General features: G+C 44.8%; 1 protein-coding gene across 1 annotated transcript in view; it reads left to right on the top strand.

The window, feature by feature from the left end:
- Positions 1-22,582, top strand: part of NRK (Nik related kinase) — a 294,683-nt gene that overhangs the window by 79,400 nt on the left and 192,701 nt on the right. The window contains exons 4-6 of the mRNA XM_066581768.1: positions 7,192-7,317; positions 9,475-9,585; positions 12,062-12,152. Of these exons, the coding sequence (XP_066437865.1) occupies positions 7,192-7,317; positions 9,475-9,585; positions 12,062-12,152 (328 nt within the window). The remainder of the gene's footprint in view (positions 1-7,191; positions 7,318-9,474; positions 9,586-12,061; positions 12,153-22,582) is intronic.

The raw sequence follows: 22,582 nt of genomic DNA on the forward strand, positions 1-22,582 counted from the left end.
CGCAGAAAAAACAGCAGCCGCCCCTTATTGTAAACCCAACCCCTAGAGAACTGCCCATTCCTTGGAAAACGGCTTAAAAACCAACACCCAGACTCCGTTTTGTCCCTCTTGCTTGTGCGAGCACCGTTAAATTATTCTGGCAACATGCTTTCACCCGGTGAGCAGATGTCTTTGTGGGCATGGTTGATCCATGTAACTTTTTTCAGGCGCTTCTCCAGCGTGACTTTATTTCAGTCACTGCAAAAAAATTCACAAGAGGAATTCATTACTACAGATTTTGCGTTCTTACATCCTGCATTGGCAAGAAATACTACCTATCTCCCTCTACACATTGCGGGTGTCTGCTGAACAAGGCTATTAACCCAATAAATGCCGCTTCAGTGGCACCAGTGGAAAATACAATTGTTCCCGCAAAAAACAAACAGGGAGGCCTTAGTAACTTGGGCACATCCTGGCGGCTGATGCACCTGTCTTCCTGCACAAGACGGCTGCAATGCAGGATGGAAGTCTTTATACAGAGCTGGAGGAAAGAGCACAAGTCCAGCAATGGAGCCGTCATGTGCTGTTTTCTGCCAGCGTTGCGGAGAGTCGTCCGTCCTGCAGTGTGACCGGTTTGGTATCGCTGCATCCGTAAAAGTCTGATCTATCAAAGTAATGTATGATTTACCCTGCACGGTGAATGTGGTGAAAAAAAATAAAGAATACACGCCCGAAATGCACTTTTTCGGTCACCCTATTTCCGAGAAAAAATGTAATAAAAGGCGATCAAAAAGTCAACTGTATGCGAAAATGGTACCAACAGAAACGTCAGGACATACCGCACAAAATGAGCCCTCACACAACTATGTCGCCAAAGAAATAAAAAAGTTATTGCACGCAGAAAATGGACACAGAAAATAATTTTAAAAAATTAAATATCTTAAAAAAAAAAATACAAGTACTACAGCAAAAAAAATACTATATAAGTTTGGTATCGTAGTAATCGTACTGACCCATAGAATAAAAATATCAGGTCGTTTTTGTTGCACTTTGCGCGCTGCAGAAACAGGACGACCGAAAGATGGTGGAAAGCCTTTTTTTTTCTCTCCAAATACAATTTTTTAAAGGTTTTTCAGTAAATTATATGGCACAATAAATAGTGCCATTGCAAAATACAACTCGTCCTGCAAAAAAACAAGCCCTCATACAGCGACGTCGATGGATAAATAAAGGAACTACGATTTTTTTAGGGAGTAGGGGGGAAAAAAGGAAAAAAGCAAAAAAGCTCCGTCACTAAGGGGTTAAAAGTGGGGATGGAAAAAAGCACAATAAAAACAAAAGTAAAACTGCTTGGCCACTAAGGGGCTAAAATGAAAAAAAGGACATTTGACGCAATAGCGAATAATACTCACGCAAGTTCTTCTTTTCCGCTTCTATTGCGTTTGTCCAGGCATCCCCATAAACCTGAGCAGAGAGTTGAAGCCAGGATTGTTCCTTTCGATTCTTGTTTAAGTACTCTGGGGAGTTACTGTCCCATATGCTAGGGAAGTCCTGCATCATTGCGACAAGTTTGCCCATGTCGATCATTATTCGTTACGCCTGGTGGCTGGTGGCTGATGGCTGGTGGCTGCAGGCTGGTGGCTGATGACCGGTGGCTGATGACTGGTGGCTGATGACTGGTGGCTGATGACTGGTGGCTTGTGGCTGCAGGCTGGTGGCTTGTGGCAGGCTGGTGGCTTGTGGCTGCAGGTTGGTGGCTGCTGTCTGGTGGATGGGGTGACTGGAAGGGCAGTGCTGCTGCTGAAATTTGCCTGTGAAGCTCTGTGCTGTGTGTTGGGACGCCTCCTACCATGCCTACTTCCTGTAGTCATAGCAACCAGTGACTCCATCCGCAGCTGCACTGCGGATGTACTGCGTGAAAAAACGCACCCATTCACTTGTATTGGAGGCTTCACGCGCAGAATCCGACCCAAATTAGAACAGGACGCAGATTTTTTCAAGCTCGTGAAAAAACGCGATACAAATCCGTCCGTCTGGGGATAACTGCGGATCCTCAAAGGAGTATATTGGCTGCGGTCTGGGGCGGACAATGTGCATAAAATAACGCGCTAGAAATTCTGTTCGTGTGCAGGCACCCTTAGACTCTTGGTCTATGTTTACTCTGTATTAGGCTGGGTGGACGCTTGTGGGGAAGAAAACCAAAACATCTGTTACGTCCGCATAAAATTAAAGTGACTTTGATACATGCGCAGCTCCGTGCAGCCTAAATATTTGGTCCAGGTGTCCGTTTTTTTCTCTGCATTCCATACGTTTTTCCTGTCCACAAAAAAAAACAAAAAAACACAAACTTAAAAAACAGCCCGATTCGTTTTTTTTGCTTTCTTTTTAATAAGAAAAAAGGGACTGCATAGGGATGACATCTGTGTGTTGTCCGATTTTCTCTCACCACTGACTAGAATGAGCAAGTCTTGTCTACATACAGAATCAGAATAGTGCATGCAATGTTTTTTCATGCACTCCATGTCTGCATGAAAAAAAATTCTGTGGTGTGCATTACACCATAGAATGTGAGTCCATATGCTTTTCCTGGAGCATCTGCTTTTATAATAGAATACACAAAAAATTCGCAGGAAATAGAACCCATTTTCAACGCAGAATTAAAAATGGCTTAAAACCGGTCTGCAATTCTGCATCAAAATCTGAAGTTAGACCTGTGGATCTTAAAGTGAAATTCCGCAGCTGCAGATTTGGCTGCGTCCTGTGGTGTAATTCTGTTCCATGTGAAAGGTCCATTATGGTCAGCGCCTTCTGCTTCCTCTGCTGACCATAGCTACAGCAACATTGGGAATCAGCTGGTTGACGGGGATCAGAACAATGGTTCCTCCTTAAAGGGGTTGTCTTGCGCCGAAACAGGTTTTTTTTTTCCAATAGGCCCCCCGTTCGGCGCGAGGCAAACCCAAAGGATGGGTTAAAAAAATATATATATTACTTACCCGAATCCCCGCTCTGCGACGACTTCTTTCTTACTTCTCCAAGATGGCCGCCGGGATCTTCACCCACGATGCACTGCGGGTCTTCTCCCATGGTGCACCGTGGGCTCTGTGCGGTCCATTGCCGATTCCAGCCTCCTGATTGGCTGGAATCGGCACACGTGACGGGGCGGAGCTACGATGACCAGCTCTCCAGCACGAGCGGCCCCATTCACCAGGAAGAAGACCGGACTGCGCAGCGCGTCTAAAAACGCCAGAAGACAGCGAATTTAGACGGATCCATGGAGACGGGGAGCAACGGAGCAGGTAAGTGACTAACTTCTGTATGGCTCATAATTAATGCACGATGTATATTACAAAGTGCATTAATATGGCCATACAGAAGTGCTGAACCCCACTTGCTGCCGCGGGACAACCCCTTTAATCTATCGATGGCCTTTTGGTTGTCAATAGAGAAAAGGTAACCAAGTCCCGGATTACCCCTTTATCTCTACGTTGGTTTGATTCAAGGTAAACCCAGTTAAACTCTTGACATTTTACAGGATTGTTGAGCCTCTAGTGCTTCACTATCTCAAGGTCTTACCTTGACACATATCTGAACTAGTGACAGAAGACCAGCAGAACCACAGTCACAGTTCTCCATTTCTGTTCCCAAAACAAGGCATACCAGATTACACACCAAATCTGGAAACTCCATATTTACGTAACCAGTTATTATACACTGCTAGCTAAAAGTGCCGCTACACGCTTGGATAACGCATAGAAGTCTACAATGTGTCACTTGTGCAACTATTTGTAACCAGTCTTAAAAAGAATCAAAAGATGGTTGTTTACATGTGGCATCTACTGGATACTGCGACAAAATAGTAATTATGGTCACATGGTACAGAGACGGCACAGCAAAAAAATGGCCAGACCATCGAGTAATTAGGTCATCACACAGCAACTTGCGAAACTTCTTTTGACAAGTTGAAAGTATTTGTCTAAGGGCTCCCACACACTTTTTAACATTAGAAAGTCCCACTGACAATTGCGTTAACAAAAAACGCAAACACAAGTGTGTGGGAGCCCTAAGGTCTCATGCCCATGGCATGTGCAGATTTTTCATGCAGATTTCTGCCACAGAGGCACTGCGAGTCATCATTAGCCTGATTTTTTTTTATTGCTTGCTGGAGATCGCGGATGCACTGCGGATCCTCCGCGTGGAAAAAAATCTGCAACCCCACCCCCCTAATTGATTTTAACCTTCAAATCCGCAAAAGTGTTTGCGAATGCACTGCGCATCGTAAGCTCCCATAGAGATAAATGGAGCATATCCGTGCATGATCCGCGGTAAAATGGAGCATGCGATTTATTAGTGTATGGCATCTGAAATCAAATCCAGTGTTAAATTAAGTGCGGATGCCCAATGTTTCCCTAAGGGCGGCTTGATTTGCAGATCTCATGCACGGGTGCCACACGCAGATTCTGCAAATCAAATCCACGCATGGAAATTGTGCCTTAGGCCTCATGTCCACGGAGAAAATAAGAATTAAAATCCGCAGCATTTTTCCTGCACGCGGATCCGCGCCCCATAGGGGTGCATTGACCACCCGCACTGTAATTGTCTTTTATTTTTCATGCGGGAGATCAATTGAGCTATGTGCTCTATGAGCTCCCGCACGCGTGATCCGCACTAAAATGGAGCATGTCCATTTTTTTTCATGCTCCAGAAATTTTTTAATTACCATCCGCGGGTATTTATCTACCCGCGGGTGGTCAATGCATCCCTACGGGATGCGGATCTGCGTGCGGGAAAACCGCTGCGGATTTTAATTCTTATTTTCCCCGTTGACATGAGGCCTAAGGCTACCTTCACACGGGCGAGTGAGATATGAGGCAATGAATCCCACCCCCATATCACGCTCCCCACCAGGTGAATACAGGTGTGCATGAGTGTTTGCTTCAAACACCTGTAGCAGGTTCTATTACAGCTATAGATGCACTTTGTATCTCATTTTCAAGCCACAATTATTGCCTTTACAGAACTATGACTGTAGGTAGGATAGAACCAATACTTCAGCCTATTTGAAGTTACAGCCGTCACATCAGTCTGTGTGTAGAGCAGAAGGGGGCAGCGGGAGAGGAGCAATCTGTGATTCTCCAGGCTGTCCCAGAAGAGGTGTAACATGGATTTTCATTCATGTGCCCCCCTTATCAATCAGAGCCAATATTTGCTCTGTCACATAGTAGTTTTTAACCCCCTAGGAAAGGAGTACATGGGATGATCAGGTGCTTAAGTAACCAACAATTGTCCTAATTCCTGTGCTTTCACATGGAAGCAATAATCACTAAATGGAAGCGGACACATGTAAGATTCTTCAGCCACCCACCTTCATTCAGAGTAAAGCCGGCTTCACACGAACATAAGCATATTTGCGCGCATCACCGTTGTGCTTTTGCGGAATGAACTTTGTTTTTTTGGCACACATTAGCATATTGGGCACAAGAAGGGTGCATTTGTGGGAACTAGAAAAAAAGCATTGATGCTCCCAGGCATTTCAATGGCTAATTAGTCTGAGGTCAAGATGTGTTTCTCCTGTTGAGTTATGCGGCGTTTCACGCATATTAGCATATTGCGCATCCCATTCACTTTTAGGGACTTTTGATGCATTAACAAGCAATAAAATAGAACATGCTGCATCTTTCTGCAAGACTGAAATGCGCAGGAATAAACTTACATGTGAACAAACCAAATGAAATCAATGAGTTCTATTCAATGCATGTGGCAAATACACTTGTGTGAAGCTGGCCTAAACAGGCAGTCATTTAAAAGTTAATGTCTGCCTGTTTACACAGACCAATCGTATTTTGATCTTTATGCCTGCATAAACTACAAAGCAATGAGTGAAAACATTTGGTGTAAACCTGGTCAATCACTGACAATTTTCAGTTTTGCACGATCCAGCAATTAACTAAATGATAGTTGTGTGTAAAAGCACCCTTGCTCATCTAATCACGCCTGTGCTGCGGTCAATGCAGACTGCAACATCTAAGTGGTCTTACAGAAAATAAATGAACTAAAAAGAAAAAAAAAAAAGGCTTTCCCTCAAACAATTCTTTAAATATTGAAAACCAAAAACCTACACATAATTTATATTGCCACATCCATAACAACGCATGCTATAAAATATTACATTTATCAAGCACAGTAAAATACTGAAAAAAAAACTAAAAAATACCGAAATAAATCTGTTTCTCACTTTCCAAAAGCAGGAATTTAAAAAAAATCATCCAAATCACATATGCAGCTCAAAAACGGTACCGATGAAACCTAAAAGCAGTCCCACAGAGAACAAACCCTCATACAGTTCTATATTATAAAAGCTTTCATCTTGGAATGTGACAAATTCATAAAAAAAAGTTGATATTGTACAAAAATAGTAAAACCTAAAACCTATATGAAATAGGTGTTGTTAAAATAACGTAACATGTATACCACATGGGGAATACTGGTAAAAAAAAAAAAAAGTTAAAATGGCTCCCCCCCCCCCACACACTTCCTCCCTGCAAAACCCAATTCAATGCATTATATGTATGTGTATTATATATGTACCCAAAATTGGTTTCTAGAACTAGAACTCTTTTAAAAATACAAAGTCTCAGTTATGTTGGCAAACTAAGCAAAATGTTATGACTGCAGGACCACAAAAGAGGAAATGATTTACTGGTTCTTAAGGCTAAAATTAGTTATGTGACGGAAGGGTGAAAAATCAAATTAAGGCTGGATTCAGACGACCGTATATCGGCTCGGTTTTCACGCCGAGCCGATATATGGTGTCATCATCTGCAGGGGGGGGGGATGGAAGAGCCAGGAGCAGGAACTGAGCTCCCGCCCCCTCTCTGCCTCCTCTCCGACACTCTGCACTATTTGCATTGAAAAGAGGCGGGACGGGGCGGGGATAAGTCACGAGAATTAGCCCCCGCCCCCGTCCCACCTCTCCCCATTGCATGAAAACCGAGCCGATATACGGCCGTCTGAATCCAGCCTTAGGCAAAGGAGTTATGCACCAATTATATTTGCAGGAGACAAATTAAAAGTCTACAGTAAATAAAGAGTAACATTGCAGCTACGCTTTTTCATTTTAATGTGATTATTGGGTTAAATGTGTGTGTCCAAAAATGTCAGTAAACCTATTATATAGAATTCTGTCTTAAATTCGATGTGTATTTTGTTCTTTAGGATGAAGAGGAAGAAATAAAACTTGAAATTAACATGTTGAAAAAGTACTCGCATAACAGAAACATTGCTACATACTATGGAGCCTTTGTCAAGAAGAGTCCCATGGGTCAGGATGATCAGCTCTGGGTAACTATTAATGTATGGGTGGCTAGTTGCTTTAAAGGCTATGGAAATCTTTGTGCATGAGAAATCAATACACAAAACTTGAGTCCCTGCAAAAAAAAATGCACCTAATTTTTTTGCAGAGTTTTTATTCTAATGCCATTAAAAACCCTGACACTTAATTTGTAGGCTCTCCTACATTCACATTTCTGGGTTGGAGGCATTCCCAACACTGATCAGCTAATCTCATTAATTTGCACAAGCTCAGTTCCCCATCCCCTCTCCTCCTTCAGAGGCTGTGTAGCATAACCATGCCCACTCAATACTACACAGCTATCTCTCCATCGCATCCTGTGAGTAGCCCCTGGTCCGGCAGAAAGCCACCCAAAGTGAATTACAGCCCTTTGTAACAGCATCTTACTCTGCTCTGTCCTTCTGATCTACTCCATTTCCGACATGGTCATACAGCCCTCTGTAATCACTCAGTGGAGAAGTGCATACACATTCACAACAGGGAAGCAAGCTATAATTATAAAACTATGCTGTGGGTCTTCTATATTAGCGTTTTACCCTTACTAGCAATGCCAAGGTAGGTCATCTGAAACAAGTCTCCACCAGTTGGTTAAAGTCAGGGAGTAGAACCTCCTGGGCGGCCATTTTTCAAAGCGGTTCTCTGGGACTAACATATTGATGATCTATCCTCCGGTAAGTACTGCTGTCACTTTACTGCATACCAGGAATAGCATTGTACATTTCATAGTAATTATGTCTGGTATTGCAGCTCCATTCCTTTCACTTGAATGGGACCAAAGCTGCTCTCAGACCATGACACATGAACGTCAGGCATGATGAGTCCATGGTGCTCACCTGAGCTCCACAGACTCTTCAGAGGATCAGCAGGGGTGTCAAGTAAGGAACTCCCATTGATCAGATATTGATCACTTAGAAAAAAAGGTACGGCTTCAGAATAAAGCCTATGACAGCCGTAAAAAGGCATATGGGCCGTCAATACGGGGTTAACTTAAAATTAAAACATTCATTCCATTAATTTCTGAATATTGCCATCTTTCACATTCTGTGCTGCATGAACTGAACTGATCAGATCAGTATTGGGTCAAGATTGCAGAGAGGACCAGGCATAATGTGTGGAAAGAAAGCAGAGCACATAATAGTACACCAATTCTTAGGCAAGACCCAAAGAGCATTGTGTTGCCCTCGAAACACGTTATTTGCTGGATCTAAAAGGATAGTGTTTTTTTTGTTTTTCTTTTAGAACATTTTCAAACTAGAACCCATGTTCAATCTGCTTTACATAATGACATTAACATGCATTTTACTTGCTGTGTGCAATATCAACAGGTCTAGGTCATAAGTCACTGTTGTATACATTGGATATAAAAAGGGAATCCTACAGTTCCAAGTAATATTTGCAAAGAAAATAATGTTCTCACAGCTAGTCAAGAGTTACCGGGTGGAGCAAACCAAGAGTGTCCAAATTTCTTTCCATCAATAGGCATGCATTACAGAATGCTCTCCACCGGAAACCAAAGAACAGAAGGTCAGTTGAGAAGTGGTCACCACTCAAAGAATCTCAGACACAAGTACCAATCTATATGATTGCTTCCAAAGCCATCTGACATCGATGATATAGGAGGTAGAAGACAGGTTATAGCGCAGTAGAGTTTGGATCCCTTCTATTATACTCAAACGGCCAGGTTAAAACAGCATAAGAATCCAACATGGGGAGTCCTCTGTCCAACTTGAGTTTCGCTTCCACGGATGCCCCAGAAGCAGCTACGGGAGCACAACTCAAGTTGGGCAGAAGAGGACTCCCTATGTTGAGTTACTTTTATGCAGTTTCAACTTTGCATTTCCAAGTATAATTAAAGGGATGTACTTCTACATCTCTTGTTGCCAAAGCTTTATTGCACATGATTCTGTCTTCTACCTCTATATTAGAGATGTCAGGTGGTTTTTGGATGTGGACAACTATTAGGAAGCTATCGGCATAGAAGATTAGTACTTGTGTACTTGGAGCAACGATAACTTCTCAACTAACATTCCATTCTTCGGTTTGCGGTTAAACGCATTTCATAGTGTTTGAGGTCCGCCTAGTAATCATTAAAAAAGTCAAATGTTACCAAAACAAGCATATGATTAATTGTTCTCCTTCTATTACAGCTGGTAATGGAATACTGTGGAGCAGGGTCAGTTACAGACTTGGTCAAGAAGACAAAAGGCAACTGCTTGAAAGAAGACTGGATCGCATACGTATGCCGAGAGGTTCTGCGGGTACGTTCCCACAGGTTTTACAACTGACCATTATTGATCAAATTGAGAAAATCAAATTCATCACATTGCGTGGTGGCAATGTAGCAGTTATTGTCTTACATGCTAGGATGATGGCTTTAAAGGGGTTGTCCCGCGAAAGAAAGTGGGGTTCAGCACTTCTGTATGGCCATATTAATGCACTTTGTAATGTACATCGTGCATTAATCATGAGCCATACAGAAGTTATTCACTTACCTGCTCCGTTGCTAGCATCCCCGTTGCCATGGTGCCGTCTAATTTCAGCGTCTAATCGCCCGATTAGACGCGCTTGCGCAGTCCGGTCTTCTCCCTGGTGAATGGGGCTGCTCGTGCCGGAGAGCTGGTCCTCGTAGCTCCGCCCCGTCACGTGTGCCGATTCCAGCCAATCAGGAGGCTGGAATCGGCAATGGACCACACAGAGCCCACGGTGCACCATGGGAGAAGACCCGCGGTGCATCGTGGGTGAAGATCCCGGCGGCCATCTTGGTAAGGTAAGTAAGAAGTCGCCGCAGCGCGGGGATTCCGGTAAGTACTAAACCTTTTTTTTTTTAACCCATCCCTTGGGTTTGTCTTGCGCCGAACGGGGGGCCTATTGAATAAAAAAAAAAAACGTTTCGGCGCGGGACAACCCCTTTAATATTTCACAATACTTCAAGATTTTTAATTTACTTTCCATTTGCACTTGAAAGAGTATCCCAGCCAAATTCATTTATCACTTATCAAGTGTTAGATCGGTGCACTGCGTTGTGCTTTGTGTCGATTTCCATTAAGTTTGAATGGATCAGCAAGACAAAGGCTCAACGACTAAACATGCTGCGATTTTTTTTATGAGCGTAAAAATGCCCATCATATTATATTGAGTGGGTTTTTGTTCTTTCCATATCCTGTCCGTAAAAAATCTGTTCTGTACATGGGTAGAAAATCCACCCATGTGAATGGGCCGTCACTGTGTACACCAGGGCACTCTGTAGGCACCTCAATAACTAGTATATCATAATGGATCAGCACTTCATATACCCATCTTCCATACGAAGAATTGTCAGTAGGACGTCAAATTTTCCTAATGACTTAGATTCATTGCCCTATACAGTGATACTTTGGGTTAAGAGTGCCTCAGCTTACAAGCTTTTTGACTTGAGAGCAGGCTCTCTTCCGAATTTTTGCTCTGACTTAAGAGCAAAAACTTGAGTTAGGAGCCTTGCTCTCAATGGGGCCAGCGCTGCTGCCAGTGGCCCCATTGAAAGCAATGGGCTTTCCAGCCTCCTGATTGGCTGGAATCGGCACATGTGACGGGGGCGGAGCTACGCGATCACGCGTTCAAGGGGCGGAGCCAAAACGCTGCTGCTGCCGAGCTGAGCCGAAGGGAGAAGACCCATCTGCGCAAGCGCGTCTAAAAAAGCAAGAAGACACCGAAATTAGATGGAGCCATGGAGACGGGGACGCCAGCAACGGAGCAGGTAAGTGAATAACTTCTGTATGGCTCATATTTAATGCACGATGTACATTACAAAGTGCATTAATATGGCCATACAGAAGTGCTGAACACCACTTGCTTTTGCGAGACAACCCCTTTAAGTATATTTTTAGACTTACAATAATGTGCAGACATTTTAGGCGGGTGTGAAAAAATGCTGCAATTTAAGAATGGTTTGAAAAAAAGAAAAAAGTTTTTTTGAACCCCAAAATACAAAGTGAATGAACACAAGAGAAATATTTTGTGCGACCACACTTTACCTTCAAAACAGCATCAATTCCTCTAGGTGTACTTACAGTTTTTGAAGGAACTCGGCAGGGTGGTTGTTCCAGACATCTAGGAGAACGAAGCACAGATCTTCTCTCGATGTAGCTTGTTCAAACCCTTCTGTCTCTTCATGTAATCCCAGACAGACTGGATGATGAGATCGGGGCTCTGTGGGGCCAAATCATCACTTCCAGGACTCCTTGTTCTTCATGCTGAAGATAGTTCTTATTAACGTTTGCTGGATGTTTGGGGGTTGTTGACCTGCTGCAGAATAAATCAGATGCCTTATATATTTTTGAAAAAAATTCTCACACCTGGCTAAAATTTTTGCCCAGCACTGCGCACACGTATATATTAGGGGTCTGTAATAGGATTAATAATTTAATTTTAAATTGGACTGCTTTTTCTGATGAACTACCGAAAGACTTTTTAGATTGCCTATGTATACATTTTTATTACTTTATGTAACACTGAAGAGGTCACACGAGTCAAATTAGCAACCAAAGCCCCTTTGTTGTGGTGATCACTGGCAGGCCTCGGGGCGAATCCCCACTGATCACACATTGGTGGCCTATTCTAAAGATTGACAATCAGTGAAAATGATGGACAAGGAATGTACCAGTGGAAACGTTATCTTGTGACATTCTTTTGTTGGATCTCATAATACATTCCTTCCATGTATTTGCTGTTTCACATGACAGATTTGTCTACTTTCAGGGTCTGGCTCATCTGCATGCTCACCACGTTATTCACAGGGATATCAAAGGGCAAAATGTTCTCTTGACAGAAAATGCGGAAGTGAAATTGGGTGAGTATCTAATTATATATTCATTAATCAATTCATAATTAAAGTGAAGGCTCATCTTAACAGAATTTTGAATTGCTCACAATATTCCAATTTAAAAAATAGTTAAAATTTGAAGCGTACATGTAGTTTCACCTGAGAAATGTATAGTTTATTTAAGATTACTACATTTGAGAAAAAATGTTTAGCTCTTAACCCCTAATAAAACTAAGGGCTTATTTAGACGACCGTATATCGGCTCGGTTTTCACGCCGAGCCAATATATGGTGTCCTTGTCTGCGGGGGGGGGGGGATGAAAGAGCCAGGAGCAGGAACTAAGCTCCCACCCCCTCTCCGCCCCATGCCACTATTTGCAAAAGGAGTGGGCAAGATGGGGGCGGAGCTAAGTCCCACCGTTTAGCTCCGCCCCTGTCCCACCCCTCTCATTGCAAATAGTGGCGAGGGGCGGGGAAGGGGCGGGAGCTTAGTTCCTGCTCCTGGCTCTTCCATCCCCCTCCCCCTGCAGACAAGGACATCGTATATCAGCTTGGCGTGAAAACCAAGTCGATATACGGTCATCTAAATAAGCCCTCAAAGATAGAAAAAAAATATATTTATTTTTGAAAGTGTTCAAAACAGTCCTGCATATCAGAAAAAAAAGCAAAAATAATTTTAGTGATTAGAAAAAAAATAAATCCTGTATATACTCGAGTATAAGCCTAGTTTTTCAGCACATTTTTTTGTGCTGAAAAGCCCCCCTTGGCTAATACTGGAGTCATGGAAGGCTTTAAAAAAAAACCTCTATGCTCACCTCACAGCTCCTTGAATTCTTTCTGCTGTCATCCCCCACCATCCTCTTTGCTTGGCTCTTTCATCCCCCGCCATCAGCGCTTTGTAAGTAAGAGCTGTGATTGGATCAAGCATCAGCCAATCACAGCCAGTGCTCGATCATTCACAGCCAATCAAGCTGCTTTAGCATTCTCCCTGCTGTCATCTCCTTGCTCGGCTTTCAAATCCCCTGCCGTCAGTGCTGTGTAAGTAAGCACTGTGATTGGATCAAGCGCCAGCTGTGATTGGCTGGCGCTCAATCCAATCACAGCGCTTACTTACACAGCACTGACAGAGCCAAGCAGAGAGGACGGCGGGGGATAACAGCGTGGAGAATTCAAGCAGCTTGTCACTGACACAGACACCGGCTGGGAGGGGAGTATGGAGGGTTTTTTTTTACCTAGTATATATTCGAGTATAGCTCATCTTATACTCGAGTCAATAGGTTTTCCCAGTTTTTTGTGGTGAAACTTTTTGTCTCGGCTTATACTCGAGTATATACGGTAAATAAAATAAAATCGGACAGAAAAACCACAATGGTAAAATCCCTAAAAAGTAGCGGGTCTTTTAGGGTCAAAACACCCTGGTCCTTAAAGGGTTAAGAATTAGATAAGGGAATATGCAAGTTCTAATTCTTTCTATATTCCATAAAATGTTAACAAAAAGCTGCCTATCCTTCCTGAAAGCTCTGTATGCGAGGAGAGGCACCAGATGCCGATTGTCTACATTCAGATCGTTATTTCAGAAGCACTCCCCATAGACTCCACACACTGCTCCCCCTAGACCTCTTCCTCCATGCCTCCGTACGGAGAATCCCATACAGCACGTGGCTATTCATAATCAACTCTTTATATAACCCCAAGCCAACACTTTCCATAAGCTTAAAAGTGCAGTGTAAGTAAACACTGATGTTAAGGGTGAATGGTTTTAATTAGGTTGCCAGTTCTTTTCGAGAAACTAGTTATGACTTGGCAAGAACAGGGTGAAATGCTACACAAGTAGAGTGAAAAATATTGTTTTATTAGACACAGATGTCTCTACTTCCACCAGCAGTGAAGGATATACAATGGGAATAATGAACCATTCTAGTTATAGACATAAGTCGTAAAAGTAGAAGTGGTAAATCCTGCACATTTGGGTGGGTGACTCGCTCTAGACGACAAGGAAACCTAAGATTTGCTAAATGACTTCTGAGATTTCATAAACCAAGGAAAGTAAAGCTGTTTGTATGGTATTTATTATCATTCGTAGAAGGGTTGATCCCTTAAGCCTCGTTGACAACGGAATTTCATGGCGGATTGTGTCCTCTAATATGCATTGTTTTAGCAGTCTATAGAGATGAGCGAGCATACTCGCTAAGGACAATTACTCGAGCGAGCATTGTCCTTAGTGAGTACCTGCCTGCTCGGAAGAAAAGATTCGGGTGTCGGCACGGGTGAGCGGTGAGTTGCGGGAGTGAGCAGGGGGGGAGAGAGAGAAAGAGATCTCCCCTCCGTTCCCCCGCCGCTCCCCACCCCCCGCCAGCACCCGAATCTTTTCTTCCGAGCGGCCAGGTACTCACTAAGGGCAATGCTCGCTCGAGTAATTGTCCTTAGAGAGTATGCTCGCTCATCTCTAGCAGTCTATTGAGAAGGTGTGAAAATCCATACTGTAGTTCGTACATCGAGTTTTCCACATGCGGATTTTGAAATCCCCATTACAGAAAAAATAATTTGATATTTCAATTCTTGGTGCGACTTCCATGCTGTCAGGCAGGAGCACACTGATTTGCCACATCAACTAGGGCTAAATCCATGTGTGGATCCGCATGAACATTCATGGCGAACCTCAGAGGCTCAGCCAATGTAGAACTGACAGATATCCCGTGCATTTTAAAACCACACGTAAAAATATATGCATTTTTAGGCGGGTTGCACACGGCCGAGAAACTCATGAGATGCACAAATGTGGCTTGAGTATAAACCCCATTTTTATTGAAGTCGTATACATGAGCAATCTTTTCCCACACAGCATAAAAGAAAAAAAAACAACACTGAATGTCCAATCTTTATGCGTTACTTGGAACGCGTTGCCCATTGTTTTCAATGGGACAGTAAAATATTGGGCATGTGGGATTACTGCTTCGCAGAAGTGGTGGGAGACATTTTTGCCAGAAAAACATCTCATCGGCGTGGAGGTAGCTTTAGGCCTGCCTTGCGCATGCAATAGGAAGAGAATAGAACCCATTGATTTCAATTGGCTCATACACACTTCGGTCACACAAAATATAAAAGTAGAGAATGTTCTGTTTAATTGCGCACCAAAAAGGTCCTTATAGAAGACAAAGGGGGTTGAGCACTGCGTAATACCTCTGAATAAAGAACACAATAGCAGCCTACAGGTACACATAGCCAAAGCGGAAAAATCCATGGCAAAATTAGCAGTATTTTGAAAATCAACTGCACCAAAATCTGCACCATTGGTGGGATTTTTTTTTTACTTTGACTCAACTGAAAATCTGCAGCCAATTTCAGTCTGCACATAACGCAGCGCACATCACCAAACCACCACCACCGAGGACCAGCCTGGTGAGGCAGAAGTGGGCTGCCTGTCCCCAGGGAAAAGCTCACTTCTGCATCACCTGACTGGCGCTCAGTAGTGGTGGTTTGGTGATTGGCACTACGCTCAGGGTGCCTTCAGCACTCAGGAGGTAAGAGAAACGTTTTGTGCAAGCTGTAATCCGCTGTGGATCTGCAGTTTAAGAGGCAAAAAGTAGACTGTGGTACTCAACGTAAAGTCTCTCATCCATTGGGGGGACATACCTACTAGACCATGGGATATAGCTACTAGTCACTAGGAGGTGGCACTAAGCAGAGAAGCTTTATCCCCGCCTATTCGCTATACTGCCAGCATTGAGCTAAGCAGTTTTGTACTAGCAGTATGAACAGCCAGTAGGCGGTACAAAAAAACAAAACAAAAAAAGAATGTATGTACTAAGGAAAGCGATTATAAGGCCGCCTGCACACGGGCGGAATTCCCGCGGGATTTCCGCCACTGAAAGCCTGCATAGGAGTGCATTACAATACGCACTCCTATGCAGACGGCCGCGGTTTGGCCGCGCGAAATCTCGCGCGGCAAACAAACCGCGGCATGTCCTATTTTTGTGCGGGGCTCGCAGAGCCTCGCACAGAAACGTCACTCACACGGCCGCTGGCTCCGGTCTGCGCATGCGTCGGCTGTCCGGCAGCCGGCACATGAAAGAGCCGGGGCCACCGGGCGCGGGTGAGTACGCGCTCGTCTCTGCAGGCGCTCGGGTCGGGTCCCGCGGCGAGAATTCTCGCCGCCGGATCCGACCCGCTCGTCTGCAGGCGGCCTAAAGGAGAAGCTACTTTGAAAAGCACTTTTCTTTTTTACCACTTTCCTTCAAATTCTCTTGAAATATTAACACTCAAACAGCAGACAATAATATATCCACTCAGGATAGTAACATCGAACGAGGAAGGTCAACAAAAAACACTGACACATCCTGTGTCACCCAATGGACGAGAAAGACTTTACGGTGACTAAAGTCTTTTACTCTTGTCTCATTGGGCCACACAGCTACTAGACCATAGGACTTCCAAAAGCAGTTACCGTCTAGAGTGGGAGCTCGAAGACACATGTGGTCAGCTGATCATCTGCAGAACTCTGCACCCGAGGTGTTCACAGATGCGAATGTATCGACATGATAAAATTTGGAAAAAAAATGTGAAAGAACCAAGTAGCGGCCTTACACACTTGGCTGGCAGAAGCCCCATTCTGAATAGCTCATGATGCCACGACGGCCTGAGCTGAACACGCCATGACCCTAAAAAAGGACGGTCTTCCTCCCGGCTCAATAGGCTTTGGAGATGGATGAACAAATCCTGCAGGAGATTGCTACCTTGGAGGTGGGAAGTCCATGTCTCAGACCTTCAGAGATGACAAAAAGATAAATCAGAACGCCCAACGAAGCCATCCACAAGAAATTGATCTTAAAAGCCCACACCAGGTCCAGCCTGTGGAGGGCCTGTAACCTCGAATGATTGGTGGCAGGGCAAAAAGAAGGTGGCCAATACCACCTTAGGAAGAAATGATGGAACAGGTTGTAATACCATCCTATTGTAATGAACTGTAAACAGCAGTTTAGCCAAGAGCAGCCAACTAAGATATCCTGCGAATGGAAGTGATGGACACCAAGAAGGCAACCTACAATGTCAAAAGATGTATAGGAAACTCCTTCAGTGGTTCAAATGGGTGAGATTGTAATGCAGTCAGCACCAAGTTTAGGTCCCAAGGTGGTTCTGGGGAACGATGGAAAGGAACAGCGTAAGCCGCACCATGCAGGAAGGTGCGGACCGCTGACCTTGAGGCCAGACAACGCTGATAAAGCACAGAGGGCAGATAACAGTCCTTTTAAGGAACTGAGGCCCAGTCCCAACTGCAAACCGCTCTGCAAGAAGGCAAAAACCAAAAGGGAGGGGGAAACATATAGGGTGAGCATTCCGCTGCTCGCATAAGAGGAAGCTGCTCTATACCTGAAGATAGACCTTGGAAGAAAAGGGTTTCCTAGCCTTATTATAGTTTGAATGACTGATTCTACAAGGCTGTGAGATTTTAAGACCGCAACCTCAACAACCATGCAGTTAAATAAAGCATGGACAAATTGGGGTGGCAGAGGGGAGCCTGAGAAGGAAGTCCAGGTCAGATCAGAAGGTTCCATGGAGCGTCAACTAACAGGTAGACTAGCTCCATGTACTAGCTCTGCTTGGCCAATCTGAAACCATGAGGATGATTGGAAAGCCCTCCTGCCTGATTTTCTTGAGCAGTAATGGGATCAAGGAGAACGGAGGGAACCGTAATCCCTCCCACAAGATCATGAGGGCATCTACCACAAAAGCCATGGGATCCCGGTACTGGGTCACAAATTCAAGCAACCTGTGGTTGAAGCTGGAGGCTATCAGATCCTTGTCAGCTGGCCCCACCTGCAGCAAATCAACCAAAATACTTCAAGATGCAGCTCCCACTCCCCTGGGGAAGCCATCCTCCTGCTGAGGTAGTCTGCCACTCAGTTGTCTACCCAAGGAATGTAAATTGTCGAGAGAGCCAACAGATGCTCCTTGGCCCAGGACACAATTTTTACAACTTCCTCTATGGCTCTCACACTGAGTTCGGACCTGATTTATATATGAAACTACAGTTGCGTTGTGGGTCTGGACCTGGACCAGAAGGCATCTCAGCTAATGCTCAAAGTGTTGGAGGAAGATTGCTTAATTTTCCAGTATGTTTATGGGAAACCTAGTCTCCCGAGGGGTGTAGACGCCCTGCATTCTGAAACTCTGAAAGGTTTCCCCGAAGTCAATCAGGCTGGCATCTGGAGAATACTGGGTTCGTTGAGGTACTGAGATACTCTGCTTTAGAGACACCACAAAACTGTCCCAGAGTGAGGATGGCCCATTGAAGGGATCATGCATTGAACTGTATGTACTGGATCACTTCAAAAGTTGAAACCATGAGACCCAGCACTTGCATGCAGTGGCAAATGGATACACAGTCTGGCATTCGTAGAGAGCATATCTGTTCCCGAAGTCAACACAATTTCTCTGGTCGTACGAACACTCTGGCATGCGCTGTATCAAATAGCAGGCACAGAAAAATTATGTGCTGGCCTGAGATGAAGGATGACTAAGGAAAATTGATGACCCTTCTGAACTGTGCCAGAGTGTCCAATTGACCCAAACACTCTGAGGGTTGGACTCAGAAGGATCTTTTATCAGAAGGTCATCTAAATGGTCAGGGAGCTGGGGTCTGGGTAACTGGGAGACCCTGAATTACCTGCAATCCCTGTCCCTACCTACTTGCCCCCCTAGGCTAGGCCCTAGGGATAAAACTGGGCGACAGTCCCTAGACTGGCTAGGGATGCGGGGCAGGAGCCAGACACAGAAAAATACAAGAAAAAAAACAAACACAAAGGCAGGTCAGGCAATCCAGGTCAGCAACAGAAAGGAACGAGGCACAAGGGTTCAGGAAAAGGCAAGGTCAAAGCTGGTAGTCAAATGCAGGAAACGCGGTTGTAGCTGGAGACCAAACATACACTGGCAACCTTAGGAGCAAAGTGAGCAGTATAAATGCTGTCAGAACTCCTGCCCCAGCAGCTGATTGAGGCGGGAAGCCTGACAGCAACAGGACTCAGACATCCAGCAGCGAGTGCAGAGCAGAAAGCCCGGGTGTCATGGCAATGGTGATATGACACAGGACGGTAATCCTAACCAATCTGACTAACTAGGCACACGCTCCCTGTGCATGGGAGTGCGCCTGGAGCCGATGTCCAGGACTATGGCTGCCAGGGCAGGTCACCAAAGCTGGGGCTCCCCTGTGCCACACCCCGCAGGCTGGGTAATAGGACTGGTAGTGTGGGCACGGAGACCCCCAGAGCTGCCAGACCTGACACAAAAAAGGAATGGCCACAATCCCTTTTAGATGAAAGTCCCATTATCGATGCCATCACCTTGGTAAAAACCCAGGGTGCAGTAGCCAGCCCAAATGGGAAGGCTGCAAACTGGTAATGCCTGAACCTAACGGCAACCTGCAGGAAGCACTGATGTGCTTGATAAATGGGGATGTGCAGATAGGCGTCCTTGATGTCTAGGAATGAGAGGAATCCACCCATCTCCATGGATGTCACAACTGACCTTAAGAGATTCTATGCGAAAATGCTTAACTCTTATGTAGCAATTTAGGGCTTTCATGTCCAGGTCCGGCATGAATGACCAATCCTTTTTGGCCACAGTAAACAGATTGGAATAAAAACACCCGCAATGCTGAGACCCTGGTCCTGGGGCTGAGCGAAAAAAGGGCCGAAAAAGAAAGTTTTTGCCCTGTCTAAAGCCAACGAATCTAGGCCTATACTAAGGCAAACTGGAACTACTCCCTCCCGTGGCATCAGAAATGATTTCATCCAGCCAAGTAGCTTAAAACCCCCCAGAGGGGAAGCGTGCAAGCACTTTCTTAGAGCCATTGGCCTCTCGGGCCTTCAACCACAGGGTGCGCTGTATGATCACAAACAAGGCAGATGCCCGAGCTATGAGCCTGGCCGTACTAGGGGATGTCTCACAGCAATGTCTCACAGCATGATCAATGTGTTGGGCCAGCTCAAATAATTGTTCCTGAGCGCAATCAGCTAGGATAAATTTCTGCAGCTGCGCAGCCCACCACGAAATTGCCCTACTGACCCAGGTGGGAGCGAATACTGGCATAACGCCCACACCTGACATTTAAAAGCTAGATAACCGTGACATAACCATGGCTTAACAAAGCGCTTTTCTGGTTTACTCTATTCGCTGGAGATCACATCCTCAAAATCCTCATGTAGAGGAAAAAAATAAGGGGTACATCTGGGTGCCGGAAGGACACTGTCGCCACAGGAGTGGCCGGAGGCTGGTCAGTGACATGTAAGGTACCAGTGACTATCATAATAAGGCTTTCAACCATTGAGTAGAGTTAAGAAGGTTGCACATCAATATCGGACTTAGAAGCCAGATAAGGCTGCGCACCCTTCAATTGACTAAGGCGTCGAGCGTTACAAAACTCCACCTGGGCGCCAGATGGCGGAAACAGGTCTGAGGATACAGGTGAGCCAGAGAAATGCCTGAAGCTTTAAGGCCCGGCCCGCTTTCGAAGCCTACCACAATAAACATTCTGCGACAGAATCTTCTTTGACCCGACTCCGCTAGGAAGAACAGACCTCCAATCCAGCCTCTCTAGAATTGCAGAGGACACTATAGTCAAATTAGAGACAGCCAATGATAGAGACAAACCATTCTGGCTTTGTGCTGCACAAGGATGGTGCGGGAAGGGTGTTCGTAGTTAGATCTACAGCCACCTTTCGCAACAATGGTATTTGTTGGTAAACTGTCTTGACAGGGTGGAACGGTTGAGGTTCATAGAAAGGTAAAGAGTATTTCCTATAATGATTTCTGGTAATACAATCAAATCAATGCAGAGTCAGTTCAATGAAACAGGATGCTGGATGGTTTGTGACACACCCTTGGGTTTAAGACTTTAACCAAAGTGTCTTTAACGCCCAGGATGTTGATCAACACTCAGCTTCACTTGTGTCTCACTTCTCACAAAGCGTATTCATTTACCATGAGAAATTTGGCACATTTTGCAATTGTTGCTTAATTGCAGATATTGCATTCCAGTAATTCGTGTTCCTGTAACAATATACTGGCTTCAGGCAGTCTACATGTAGCCAGTGGTGGACTGGGGTCCATCGGTGACCAGAGGAAAGGATTCAAAGGCTTTCTCCTCCAATCATAGCGGAAACATCTACTTTTAGTTGCATAACTGTATCATGGCCCTTCTACAAGGAACAATTATTGTTCAAAAAACAGTTTAAATGAGCAAAAACAGTCTTTTAGCGTAAACGCAGCCAACGACCAAATGACAAATTGTAAACTTTTTATTTGTCCATTTTATGCAGCATAAGGCTGCATTCAGACGAACGTATATCGGCTCGGTTTTCACACCGAGCCGATATACGTTGTCCTCGTGTGCAGGGGGGGGGGGGGGGGGAATGGAAGAGCCAGAAGCAGGAACTGAGCTCCCGCCCCCTCTCTGCTTCCTCTCCGCCCCTCTGCACTATTTGCAATGAAAGGAGGCGGGATGGGGCAGGGCTAAGTTCCAAGAATTAGCCCCGCCCCACCTCTCCCCATTGCACATAGTGCAGAGGGGCAGAAAGGAGGCAGAGAGGGGGCGGGAGCTCAGTTCCTGCTCCTGGCTCTTCCATCCCCCCCCCCCCCCCTGCACACAAGGACAACGTATATCGGCTCGGCGTGAAAACCGAGCCGATATACGTTCGTCTGAATGCAGCCCCAAAATGATCGTCGGCTTATTCACTAATCGTTTGGTTTAAATACTGATCAGTCGTTTTCATCCACTTATACAGCGAATGAACTGAACTATTTCTCGTTTGAATGAATCAACTATCTGGTCTGCCTGTATGTACAGGCTGGTCGTTGGTCACATGATTGCCAGATCGAATAGCAGAAGTGAGACTTTTTACATTTTCTAATCACTACATACTGCTCATTGAGTGTTATGTAGCCTGCAAGAGATAATGCAGAAGCAGTTAAAAACTGCTTTTGCCTTCTCCTCTGGGTCCGTGGCTGTGAATAAAAGCAGAGAACCCGACTTGGTCTTGCTACATCGCTGGAGCTTTAATCTCACACTGTGTTATCACCCGGGATTAAAGTCCGCAACCAACGGTGTTTGATCTTTAATGGGTTAACTATTGATGATTTAGTTTTTCAAAGGAATCTGTCATCTCAAACTTCCTGTGTTAACTGCGGGCAGCATGTTATGGCTGATTTAGACACAATGAGAATCACTCAAAATTCACTTAAAAGAATTTTTTGAGTGATTCTCTTTCTGTCTAAATGCACTGACAACATGCAGTTTTCGTGCATGGGTCGTTGATCGCTTTTCTTCAATTGAGCAATCTGCTGTTATCACAGACGGCAGCGCTGATAAGATTCTCTCAGAATGTTCCACTGCTAATTCACAGCAGGGCACGGACAGTAAAGGTTCATTTAGACAACGATTATCGCTTAGTCGTCTTTTGAGCA

Source organism: Eleutherodactylus coqui, chromosome 10, assembly GCF_035609145.1.
Source record: "Eleutherodactylus coqui strain aEleCoq1 chromosome 10, aEleCoq1.hap1, whole genome shotgun sequence".
Lineage (NCBI taxonomy): Eukaryota > Metazoa > Chordata > Amphibia > Anura > Eleutherodactylidae > Eleutherodactylus > Eleutherodactylus coqui.